The sequence below is a fragment of the Rattus norvegicus genome, chromosome 2 (genome assembly GCF_036323735.1).
Source record: "Rattus norvegicus strain BN/NHsdMcwi chromosome 2, GRCr8, whole genome shotgun sequence".
NCBI lineage: Eukaryota > Metazoa > Chordata > Mammalia > Rodentia > Muridae > Rattus > Rattus norvegicus.
In genome coordinates, this window is record NC_086020.1 from 166,994,210 (window position 1) to 167,007,577 (window position 13,368).

The window sequence follows — 13,368 nt, forward strand, 5'->3', positions numbered from 1 at the left end:
TATGGCTTGTTGACGCCGGCTAGCGAGGGTTTGTGGTTATTTTTTATATCTACCACAACAGGAAGCTCAGATTCTCTTAACATGAGCTCCACAGGAATTTTGGGTTAATTTCCTGATATCACAGAGTACAAAAGCCTATCAGGCTCATTATTTAGCTTACTTTCTTTTTAAAAAATTGTTTAGGGGTTGGGGATTTAGCTCAGTGGTAGAGCGTTTGCCTAGGAAGCGCAAGGCCCTGGGTTCGGTCCCCAGCTCCGAAAAAAAAAGAACCAAAAAAAAAAAAAATTGTTTAATCTTCATAATGGATGTGACTCTGAATTTTATGGTTATATTATAACTCTGGGAGAGAGTGCAAGATACAAGCTTTTCTGGTTACAGACTAAGGAACACAGTATTTTGGGAGAAAGATTTTGTCTTTGTGTTTTTAAAAAGTGTGATTAGGCTCTGGAAACCTCATAGAGTCATACTAATCAGATTTGATAGAGGTAGACAGCCTGAAAAAATTAATGCAGGAGAATCAAACAAAAAGAGATTTCGATTCTAAACTTTTGTCTTGAGAGTTGTATTTTACAGAGTGTGTCTACTTGGATTCCTGGTCTCAAGGACTTTCAGCTGGGTCCAGTCAGGACACATCAGCTACAGCATTTGCTTTATTCTTCCTACCCCCTACTCCCAAGGATATCTCAACGCCCATGTACAGCTTGAAAAGGTTATAGAGAAGTCGTCGCCCAATTCCCTGGACTTTGGGGGGCTGAAAGTGGTTATTCTAAAGTTGTTTTTAATGAGGAATTTAGAATCGGTTGTAATTTAACAGGGAGGAATTAGCTAGATTGAGTTGTACCGTCATAATCTCATTTGGTAACTAAGCTAAAATCATATCTTTGCTTTGATATAGAATTTATTTGTTAAAAGAGTTTAAAAGTACAAGGTTGACAGCCAGTCCTTCTATTGATGTCATTATAAACTTCTGAGTTGATTACACATGTGAGTTAAGGACCAAATAGCAAATTCATGGTTCTGAGTTTGTGAGAGTACTTTCAAGATATTATTAAGATATAAAGACAACAGTCCAGATTGTCTTATATAGATAGATGGTTTTCAAAAATGTCAAAAATCGATAAAACTTGAGATTTAAAGTTATTTATCTTTTGTTGAGACATATCTGCTCCTAACGGTTCCCCTTTGTGGATTTAGTGAAGAATGTGCACATCTCTACCTCCAGGTGAGGCAATACTGTGTGGTTAGGCAGCCACTACACAAAACTGCCTGTTTCATCTGCAGACTGATACTGTCCAGAAAAGGACAAATTATGCAGAATAGTTGACTGATAAACTCTGCCAAGACAGGGTGATCAGCCCTTCAAAATCTGCATTTCAAGGGTCTGTCAGTTGATTTTGGGCCAGAAGGCTGAAGACTTGTGCTCACAAGTTGCTAACTGGGGACTTTGCTAGTGGAGATTTGTCTCTACAACCTCTCAGTTCTGGAAGCCATGTTAGGCTTCCTATGTGTATAGATATTTGCTCATTCAAAGATTTCTGACGGGGTTGAAGACTGATTACAGTCTCATAGCCTATCAGGCTGTTTAACTCTGAAAATACATATTTTATTGGATAGTTATCAGATAGTATACGAGCTAGCCAAGATATAATATAGATTTTAGGCCTTTCTTAAGCTGGAATGGATAACTAAATGTTCTGTTTAACTGATATAGTGATGGACAGGGTGTTGAATATATCATATGTTTTATAAACTGTAGAATGGTAATAATTGTACTCTATATATAAATGAAAAGGCTTTTTAACTGGACAAAAAGGGGGAAATGTTGTGGTTTGCCCTGGAGTTATCTGTATTTTGATGGTAACTCCACTGCCCCAAGGACAGCTGCCTAGTCACTACTCAGGAATCAGGTGACTTCACCTGAACCTTCTCCCCATTGAATTTGTAAAATATAGGTGAGGGGCAGGTACAGGATAGAAAGAGGCCTGTCATTGGAGGAGAAGGAAGGATGGGCGGGAGAGAAGTTTGAAGGAGCGGGAGGAGACTGGAACGAAAAGAGAAAGAGACAGGAGAGGGAGAGAGAGAAGCCGTGGCAGGACAATGGAGGCTGATGTTAAGATTCCGCTCTGTGTATTTACAGGTTGTTATTTAATGTTCCTAAGGGATGGAAGGCACCGGGATTTGTATGATTAAGTGGGCAATTATAGCTTATCAATTGGGTCAAAGATTATTGTGCTGTGTGTTCTTTTATGTGATGGTTTGAGTGTAGGAAAGTGTGCGGCAGCAAGAAACACTGGGCCACCGTGGAGTTGGGATATGTTTCTGCCAAGATATCTAGCAGATATCTTGGGGCACTGTGGTGCAGACCTAGTGGGATAAAAGACACTGAAACTTTATTTTTTATATTTTTACAACAACATTGCCAAAGATGAGCAAACTAGACTTTTTAAATGTAACTCTTCTTTTTTTTTTTTCTTTTTTTCAGAGCTGGGGACCGAACCCAGGGCCTTGCGCTCGCTAGGCAAGCGCTCTACCGCTGAGCTAAATCCCCAACCCCTTAAATGTAACTCTTACCTAATAATTTTCATAATTGTTCCTATTGCATGTTGTTTATTATTATAAAAGAATCTTTTTAGACAAGAAAGGAAAATTGTTGAAGCTTGGCCTTTTGCTTGTATTGTAATGCTAAATACTGGCCCCCAAGACCTGGTTGCCCCCAGGAAGGAGAGAATCTGCACATAAACAAGTGATACTATGTAACCTTGTCCCCCAAGTTATCCCTCATTGGTAAATAAAGATGCCTACAGCCTATAATAGGTGGACAGAAAAGAGATAGGCAGAGTTTGGGGTACCCAGGGCTTGGGGTCTGGAGAGGGACCATGAGGAGGAGAGAGGAAGATGCCATGGGGTAAGGGATCATAAGAACTGACCATGTGGCCAGTTGGAGTAAGAGCTGCCCATGTGTAATGTGTCAAGTTATAACTCAGGGTTATTTATAGGGAGGTAAAAACTAATAGCTTAGAGGGTAGATATCTGCCCAGCTCTAGTGCTGATTAAGGCTTATTATAAATATAGAAGTTGTGTGCATTTTATCTAGGAACTGAATGACTAAAGGTGGGTTAGAAAGCCCCAACTGAGATTAAATATCTAGGGGGCTGGAGAGATGGCTCAACAGTTAAGAGCACTGACTGCTCTTCCAGAGGACCTAAATTCAATTCCCAGCAACCACATGGTGGCTCACAACCATCTATAATGGGAGCCAATGTCCTCTTCTGGTGCGTCTGAAGACAGTTATCTGTACTCACATTCATAAAATAAATAATTTTTTTAAAAAAGAGAGATTAAATATCTGAGGCATCATGCATGTATGTAGACACACCTGCCATGAAACACATGTGGAGTTCAATAAACAACCTGCCTGAGTCAGTTCTCTCCTTGTACCATGTAGGACTCAGAGATTGGGCTCAGGTCCCGGGCCTGATGACAAGCACTGTTACCCACCAAACCATCTCCCTGGCTCTTAACACTAAAATCTTATGTAACAGAAGAACACTCTACTACAGAACATGAATTTACAACATTACAACATTTTCACTGACCGCATTTTTATTACATTGGTATCTTGCCTTCTTTTGGTACACACAGAAAGCACTGTTTCAAGCCTCTGTAGCACAGTATGTGAGAAGGCACACTGTCCTTCTCAGAAGTCCATGCAATGGCAGCTGGGCAGAGCCTACTGAACAAGGTGGGATGCCAGCCCATCTCCGTCCATCCTCATCCCACCCTCCCATTCAGGCAGGGTTACACAAGTGCCTTGTGTGGCCGTGGTGAGTCATGCATGTTCCATTTACAGACGGGGCGGGGTGGAGGGAAATCACTATTACATGCCCAGTGAGCTGGAAAAGTCCATCCTGTTTTTCCTCTTTTATATAATAATCAGTTTTACAAACCTGAGATAAAGAATGCTTGGGAGAGAGGAACTCACCAACTTACTTTCATAGCCAAGAACATGACCTCACAACCCAAGCCCAAAGGTCCACATTATCCCTGTAAATCATCTGTCCCTTTTTGCACACACAAGGAAAACAGTAGCTAGAGAAGTAACACAATTTCCATTCCTACCTCCTAGTCACCCACCAGTGGCTCGGGCTCACAGCCAAAGCAGTTGGAGAAAGCAAGGAGGCAAGAAAGATCCTTTTTCTTTTTTTAAACAACTTCCTTTGCCAAGAAACAAAGTGGCTTCCTTAAGTTGATCTTTAGACGCAAACCACAGAAACACAACCTAAACTAACAACAATTAAAAAACAACAACAAACTCCAATGTCCTCCTTGGAGCTGTAAGTTTTGCATGTGCCCAGGTCCAAATTTCAATCCCACAAACTTCACCCAACAGTAGTATGTGACATGGCAACCTCACATTTCAGAACTTATTTATAGCAGCTGTGCACAGTACAGCTCGAGGCAGGAAGATACAGTGTGGAGCCTGCCTGGTTTACACATCAAATTCCAGACCAGCCCAGGTTACTCAGTGACACTGTGACTCAAAGAAAAACAATAACAAAAACATAATTATACAGTTTTTCTTTATAAACATCTAACCTAGCCCAGCGTAGTAGGCATCCCTTTAATCCCTGCCTGCACTCAGGAGCCTTGGGCAGGAAGACACTGGGTACAAGGCTGGGCTGCATAGATCCTGTCTCAAAAAAATAATTCTGTTACCCTTCTCTAAAGACATCTCCAGCAACGCTGGGAACCCACATTCGGCAGTAGAACTATGCTCCAATTCTAGAGAAAAGCCATTCCCAGGCTCACAGACAGGTGCCTCAGCAAGACTGGCCAGAAGATTTATATTAAATTTACGTTTCATTTATATATTGAAATCCACCACAAGCACATCATTTTAGAAACAGGAACCTTTCGGTTATCTTTCAGTTATCTCTTCGGTTAGAGGTAGAAAGTTAACTTCTTAGGTAGGTCTAGTGTACCCCCAGACTGGCCTCTAGCTTACCTAGTAGGCAAGAATTACCTTAACCTTCAGGTCCCCCTGCCTCTACCTCCCAAAAGCTGGGATTATATAGCATTGACATGCATGGTCACACCCAGTTACATGGTGCTGGATTGGAACCCAGAGTTTCCTGCATGCTAGGTAAGTACTACCAACCAGGTTACAACTCCAGCTCAACTAAAATTTCATTCTCGATTATAAAACTTTGAGGTAGGAGAAGGTGACCGGGAAGAAAGAACGGAGATGAGGGGGCAATAGGGTACTGATGTAAGAACATATAACGTACATGTATGGAAATGTCATAAAGCCATGGTTTTAAGTAAAGCACATTACACACATGTATGAAAGTGCCTGAATGAAACCCACTGTTCCATATAATTTACACCAGAGAAAAATTTTAAACGTGATTAAAAGCCACTGAAATATGTAACATGTCAGACCCCTGTACTATGGAAGAGTATGGTGTCATCTCAATGATACACTGCAGCTTCAGGATGCATTGTCTCTGACATATCAAATTCAGGGCTGCAGAATGGAACTAAACTCTACAAAGGAATGGGTTTCGTCTGTTCCCAGGTAAGTAAGTGTTTGGGATGGGGAAAAAATCTTGCAAATAACTCAGAAAAAAACTACTACATTTCTATAAGTATTTCTGAATGTGCAGTCACGTGTGTACAGGCCTGAAATGCTGCCTGCTATTTGTCCTTAATGCTTCTCCGAAATCACAGGGTCTGTGTTCCACTACTGACTACATCAAGGCTAAAAATCAACAATATGGAAACAAAATGAAGAGAGAGAGAGGTGGGGGAGAATATTTACTTCAATTTTCTCAAGTCTCCATGGGAAGAAATTGAACTTAGAAAATATTTTAATTTTTAGTAAAGCTTCAATAGACTCATACTAAACTTCATTACCTAAGATGACTTGTTCCTACTTAAAATCATTTTGAATTGCATTTTATTCTCTCTGGAAGTTTTTTTTTTTTAATGCACTTCATTAACTCTTCACCTAAATAAATTACTTTACATAGGACTGTATCGTTTTGCCTAAGATTTAACACTGGATAAGCAGAAAAGTCTACAGTTGTACTGTTTGACTTCATGTCAACATGTTACATGAGGTAGTATGTGTCCCCATTTTGTCTTTCAAGATAAATTTTTGTTTATTTTGTTGTGACAAGGTCTCACTTAGCCCAGGCTGCCCTCTGACTCCCTATACAAAGCTGAGGCTAGCCTTCAATTCCTGAACCTGCTGCCTCAGTCTCCCAAAAGCTAGGACATAGGCATGCACCACGGCGTGTGGATCTTCTAGGGGCATTAGATAGCACAATTTCCCTATTCACCTCTGCTAATATCACTAGCATAAGCTATCAGTATTGGATGATATGTCAGAACAGGAGCTATGTCAAGAGAAAGCCAGTTTGGCAGGAAAGGACATCTCCACAGTCTTGTTTTTGGGGAATTAAAAGTGTGAATGCATGGAGCTAGGAAAATGCTGCAGTGGGTAAAAGCGCTTGCCATGGAAATGCAAGAACAAGACTTCGAATCCCTACAACCCATATAAAAGCCAGCCACATAGCACAAAAGTCTGTAATCCCAGCAGCAGAACCAAGAGAATTCCTGGAAGCGGGTCAACTAGTGGAAAATGCAACAGAAAAACAAAACAAACAAACAAACAAGACCCTGTCTAAAGCCAAGTGAAAAGCCAGGACCTGTACCCAAGGCTGTCCTCTGAGCACAAGCATGCTGTGGCACATGCATGCCCATACAAATGCACACACATCATGTACCTACAGCTCTTTCCGTCTGTCTCTCTCACCTTGTCCTCCTAGAATATTCTCCACCCTACCTTAGAACAATCCCATTAGAATTAGCCACACGCTGGGAGCTGGCATTATGAAAGAAGGCAGTCTCCTCCAAATCACACCTACCGTAAGAATGGTGAGTGAGCTCTTAATTCTGAGCTGATTATAAAGCCATGTCTATTCTCCGACTTTGGCTTATGTTTTATATTTGTCATCATTTCTACAGTGTGTCTACTTACTCAGTATGTGACCTGATGTACTTCCCACCCTCAACTCTAGGGCACATAGCATGGGTGTCCTAGCAGGCTTTGTACAGGTGGAAGGCCAAGCTGTAAACTGGCAGTAGCCACTCTCTGGCAGTAAGTGGATTTAATTCTATTTATCCCAGCCCTGTACCAGATTATTTGAATTGTTCTAACAGAACAAATGGGGATTACCAATAACTAGGCCATTTGGCCTTAGGTATTCAGGACTAGAGGAAAGAAGGGAGCTCCCTCTTAGTGGCATTTACACAGCTAATTACCACAAAGCTCCCTCTCAGTGGCATTTACTCAGCTAACTACCAGGCAGCTGCAATGCTCTCGTCTATTCTCCATATCCCACATGATGTTCACTTCATCTAACCAATCCAGAATAAAAGAAAGCAAACAGCAGCCCATCTTTTTCACCACCTTTTAAGTGGAAGCTGGTCTAGTAATTTACTAGATATATTAAAAACAAAAGAACAACAACAAAAAAACAAACAAACAAACAAACAAACAAACCCAAGAAGCTAGGTGATGGTGGCAAATGCCTTTAATCCCAGCACTTAAGACAGCAGAGGCAGGTGGATCTCATTTGAGGCCAGCCTGGACTACAGAGCAAGTTTCAGGACAACCAGGGATACACAGAAAAACCTTGTCTCCAAAAGCAAAAATAAGAGCCAAGTATAATAGTGCATGCCTGCGGGGTTGGGGATTTAGCTCAGTGGTAGAGCGCTTGCGTAGCAAGCGCAAGGCCCTGGGTTCAGTCCCCAGCTCCGAGAAAAAAAAAAAAAAATAGTGCATGCCTGCAATTTAAACACACATCACGTACACACTTCAAGTGTGTGGCACGGGAATCAGCAGTTCCAGACCAGTCTAGGCTGCCTGCCTCAAAAATCCCAAAGAATAAAAACCTGAAAACTCCTAGCATGTGCAAAGCTCTAGGTTCAGTCTGAAGCCCACCGAAACATTTAAAAAAATAATAATAATACAAGAGCCACGGATAGCGTGGCATACAATGGTAATGTCAGCATTTGGGAGGTGGAGGCAGAAGGAGTCTTGGCTACATGAGACTTTGTCCCAAAACAAACAAAAACAATCTTAAAATAATGTTTTTAGGGGTCTAGAGAGATGGCTCAGCAGTTAAGAGCACTGACTGCTCTTCCAGAGGTCCAGAGTTCAATTTTCCAACCACATGATGGCTCACAACCATCTGTAATGGGATCAGATGCCTTCTTCTGGTGTTTCTGAATGTCTGAAGACAGCCACAGTGTACTCATATATACATAAAATAAATCTTAAAAAGAAAATAATGTTTTAACTTGCATACATGAGACCTTGGGTTTGGTCCTCAGTAAAAGGGAGAAAGAAGATAATATAGATAATAAAGATAATATTTCAAATATAAGGGAGACACAGCACACATTGACTGGATATACCCTGACCATTAAAACATGTTATGTAGGGGCTAGAGAGATGGCTGAGTCGTTAAGAGCACTTACTATCTTACAGAGGATCCAAGTTTGCTTCCTAGCATGCACATGAGGGTTCATGGTCACTCCAGCTCCAGGGGATCTCGGATGCATGAGATGCACATACATACACTCAGGCACACATACATAAAAAAGAAGTTTTAAGTACTATGTAAGCATGTTGACCTAAATCCAGACATTCTGTTTCTGAACTGTATTCATTTTTAGCCTGAGGGTTATTCAAATTGATACCTATCAATTAATTAAAAGTGAAAACCACTTGGAAGATCAGCAAAAAGAATTTCCTCAAATGTCACACTATGATTTTAAACAGGATCTACATTGCGAAAACATTACAATTATACAATTGTTACTGCTCCTGACTGCTTTTGGTAAGACTGTAAATTCAGCCTCTTTTGATTCTTTCTGTCTCTACCAAGGCATACTAAAAAACCAAGAGGGGGTGGCTCCCAGATCATAAAAGAAATGTATGAGGTATACTCTTGACTGTGACAATGCTCTATAGGTGATGGCTGACAGATAAGATCTGGAAACAGTGTGGGACTAGAGCCACTCGCTCTAGACAACAAACTGACACACAACAGGCAAACTACAGGATGATGAGGAGAGGAAAGCCCAGATGGGAAGAGAGGTCATACACATGGCCCAGCATGCTGGTGAATCTGTAACCCCAGCATCTGATCACATGAGGACTGAGAGAAAGCTTGACTTCTAGGTCAGCCTGGGTTACATAAGACTCTGTCTCAAAAGGGGAAGAGAGGCAATCTCAAAATTCTTCAGAAACATCCACCTCAAAAAGCTTATTGAAGGAAAAAAAAAAAAAACTGAGGTAAACAACTGATAACAATAGCACTTGAGGGCTGTCAAGGTGGTTCAGCAGGCAAGAGTACTTGTTGCCTGATCACCTGAGTTAGAGTGCCAGACCCCACGTAGTAGGAGAGAAGAACAGAGGTCTGAAAGTTGTCCCCGACCTCCACCTTCGTGCTGTGGAACTTGCTTGAGTATGTGCACCCACATGCACACACATAAATATATGATGCAATAAAAAAATTTAAAGACTACATTTTTTCTCCCTTATACACCAATGAGAAGACAGAATGTGGTACTAATATTGTGCTCACAAAGTGGGAATCAACTTTCCTAATATGGACAAATCCTAAATATAGCCACATTTTTTAGTTCTTGATGTTGTTGCTCAAAATACACCAAATTTAACCTTATCCGTGGAAAGAGTGGTGGTAGACAAGTAGACGGGGAACTCAAGAAACAGCGACAAGGACCGAGACGCCATCTCCACAGGCATTCAAATGGCTGTAAAGTCCTTTGTAAGGGCTGCCGAAGTGAAGACACCTGTATTAGACAAGCCTTTCCCTCTCCAAACCTGGAATCTTGATCTAGTCTGGGAATCCAAGAAAAATTTACGTGTCCTGACTCCAAAGTAATTCTACAATTCAGAGACGTTGCACAGCATCACTAGCAGACAAATAAAAAGCTCAGGACCAGTCTGCCTGACGGAAATGACACTGTGATATAAGGAACCCTCACAACTTACCTTCCAAACATCACACAAACAAATGCTATTCTGCTTAATGCTCATTCTCTCGGAGTTGGGGTCAGGTATGGTAGCTCTGGCTTACTGTAATCTTACAACTGAGAGGCAGTAACAGGGCAATCAGGAGATCGAGGCCAGCCTGGGCTACATAAGACCATTTGGAAATGCAAGTTAAAAGAAAATCTTGTATAACTATAGTAAGGGTCTGTATATGTTTTGAATGAATTTTTTTATGCAATGGGGAACATGAAAATTAATCAAAATTCATTTCAAATGTGATGCTTCATGTTTGTGTTCCCAGAACCTGGGAAGCAAAGGCAGGAAGACTGCCGAGAGTTTGAGGCCAGCCTGATCAAGTCTTTAAAACAAAAAAGAAAAATTCAAAGTTTTACTTTTGAAAGGTTTGTTGTACTGAGTGTATACATCTTTAACAAGAAACTGCCTTTGCAGACATTCTGGACATAAAGTACCCCCAGAAGGCCACAATTGATGTGAGGTGTTCAGGTTTTGTTGTTTTTTTTTGTTTTGTTTTGTTTTGTTTTGTTGTTGTTTTGGTTTAGTTTTGGGGTTTTTTTTTTTTTTAATGCTGAAAACTTAAACGGCAAATAAAAGGTTTTCTCAACTAGTAGGGCTGAGAGACAGTACAGGACCCAGGAAAGCATCTTTGGAAACTTATCACTCAAAGGCAGAATAGTACAGGGAGTTTAAATACTGGCCAGCGAGTCCACTGCTTAGACGAAAATGCAAGACAGCCACTTAGAGCTGTGGATTTTGAGCAAGCTTAACACATGCTAATTCAAAGGTATGTGTTCCGAAGATGAACTATTAAATATCAGCTCTGCTTTGTTAAATTAGAACCTGAGACGTGTCATAAAAGCATTTCCCTCCCTTTCCACTCATCATGCGGCATCAGCCTTTCTAACTGATAAGGAAATTACACACTTTTATTCATCCGCTGGCGAGCTTGTCACACACTGCAAGAAAGAAGCTGCTTTTTTTCCCCGTGGCTTCACCCTTTCCAACTTCAAAATACTGTCACATACTCAGCAGGTTGGAGTTGCCTGCAAAATGACAGCTTAGAGGCTCTGGAGCAGGGGAGACGCAGGTGACTCTCCCTCCAGAGTCCCTGGAAGGTACACACCGGTCCCAGCGGTGCTCAGACACGAGAGCATATGGAGAAATTTTGTGGAGCACCTGAGGGAGAAGGGCAGAGGATGGCGCGGGGCTCCCACCTGGGGAGACCTGGAGAGCAAGGAAGGAGGACGGCGCTAGGTTCCCACACAGAGGGAGCAATAGAGAAGAGACAGGGCGGTTCGCAGGTCTGAGACCCTGAAAGAAGTGCAAAGAGGAGTCCCACCTGGAAGGACTCGATGAGGGAGGGAAGAGGATGGATCTCACCCGGAAAGGGGACAGAGAAGCGTGGGGTCCCATCCGGACAGAGGAGACTGAGAAACAAGGGTCTTTCCCAGGAGTAGCTGGGAAGAAGGGACCGGGTGGCGCGGGGTCCCGCCTAGGAGGAGGGGACAGGGCGGCGCGGGGATCCGGTCTCCATGCAGCCCGCCTGCGGCCTCCCTCCGGCTCGCACGCGCTCACCTGAAGGCCGGCTCCTCCTTGGGCGGCCGGGCCTGGGCGGACGCTGCGCCGCCGCCCCTTTTGTTGAAGAGCTTCTGGAGCAGGGTCGGGGCCATGGCGTGCACGCGGCTGCCCGGGCGGCCACGCTCCGGGACCCGACGGCTCAGCGCGCAGCCCAAGGCGGCCGCGGCCGGGCCATGGCGACGGGGGCGCGGCCGCCCAGAGGGGCGCGAGCGCCGGACCGCTGCAGCGGACGGAAGGTGCGGCGCCGCGGCCGCTGGCCGGTCATATGACGGAGCCGGCCCGCCCGGCTGACAGCTCGCTCCCGCGGGAGGAGGAGCGCGGAGAGGGCAGCACGAGGGAGAGGGAGGAGCACGGGAAGAAGAGGAGGGAGAGCACGAGGGAAGGGAGGAGCACGAGGACAGCAGGGCGGGGGGTGCACGAGGGAGGGGGAGGAGCGCCAGGGGATGGGGGAGGAGCGCCAGAGGGCAGCACGAGGGAGTGGGAGGAGCCAGAGGAACAGGGAGGAGCGCAGGAGATGGAGAGAGAAACGTGTTGGGAGGAGTGATGGGGAGGAATACAAGGGAGTGGGAGAAAGGAGTGTGTCCGGAGGGGCGATGTAGGAGGAGCGCCAAGGAAGGGGAGGGTGGAGTGGTGAGAGGCTTGTCGGGAGGAGGGAATTATGACCGCAGCGGGGGTGAGGTGGGGAGGAGCGCGGGAGAGAGGGAGGAGCATGGCAGCCTCACGTCTCCATTGGCCAGCTTTACCCGCCCTGCGCCGACATCACTAGGGGCACGCCCGAAGTTATCACTCGCCGGGCGCTTACTGGGGCTGAAGAGTTGGGCGGGGTGCATGAGTCTTCGCACACTTGACCCACTGAGGGGTTTTTGTTCTTTGGGGACAAAAGCCCTTGAACTTTGTCCTCATTTTGTCGGGTACAGGACTCCCTAGAGGAAAGTGTGTGCTGGAGGAGCAACTTGATGCCAGAGGTTGCTGCTGGATATTCTGGCCCCTGCTGCATTTGAGGTCCCAGCAAGCTGCTGCCAGGACCAGAGTAAATCTGCAGGCTCAATTTTAAATATAAATTTTATTCAGGTCACCGTTTTGTTTGGTATCTTGGGTCCCACTAGTACGTAGGTCACAGAAAAAGCTGCACGTGTGCTAAGCCCATGTGTGTGTGTGTGTGTGTGTGTGTGTGTGTGTGTGTGTGTTAAGCCCAAATATACACTCAAATGGTTTCTTTCCTAGTTCCTGTTCACATAGACAGAGCACATAAGACAAAAATCGCAGCAGATACTTTGATTTACAGAAGAAGGGTGTGTGCTTAGACTCATTTGCCAGTGTTTTCACGCCTCAGACCCCCTGAGAATTTAATGTGCTGTGGTGCAAGACGCTAAAGAACCTGCGGTTAGGAAGAGTCTGACCACATTCAAAACAGTTTATCAATCTGTTTTGCAGCCTAGACCTCTAACGTGCTTCATCTGGTAGGTAGTTGAGCTGGAGTTACTTTTGAGTTCAACTCTGTCTCCCCCAAATTTGAGAACGGTGAACAAATGACCTACCAAGATTTCTTAGACTTGATCAAAGAAAAGTTAAAGATGGAGAAACATGGCTCGGTGGTTATAAACATAAGCTGCTCTTGTACAGGACTAGAGAGTGCTTCCCAGAAAGTGGGTCAGAAAACTCAACTAAGTGGAACTCCA

The 13,368-nt window shown here is 44.0% G+C and overlaps 1 protein-coding gene across 4 annotated transcripts in view; it reads right to left on the bottom strand.

The window, feature by feature from the left end:
• Fnip2 (folliculin interacting protein 2) overlaps positions 1-12,281 on the bottom strand; it is a 111,765-nt gene extending 99,484 nt beyond the window's left edge. The window contains exon 1 of one of the 4 annotated variants that reach the window (XM_008761100.4): positions 11,687-12,281. In XM_008761100.4, coding sequence (XP_008759322.1) covers positions 11,687-11,781 — 95 coding nt within the window. In that variant the 5' untranslated portion in view covers positions 11,782-12,281. Of the gene's footprint in view, positions 11,654-11,686 lie in introns of those variants that run through there. The other 3 variants (XM_008761099.4, XM_008761101.4, NM_001271167.1) reach the window with 3 other exon arrangements.
• Between the last annotated feature and the right edge of the window lie 1,087 nt (positions 12,282-13,368).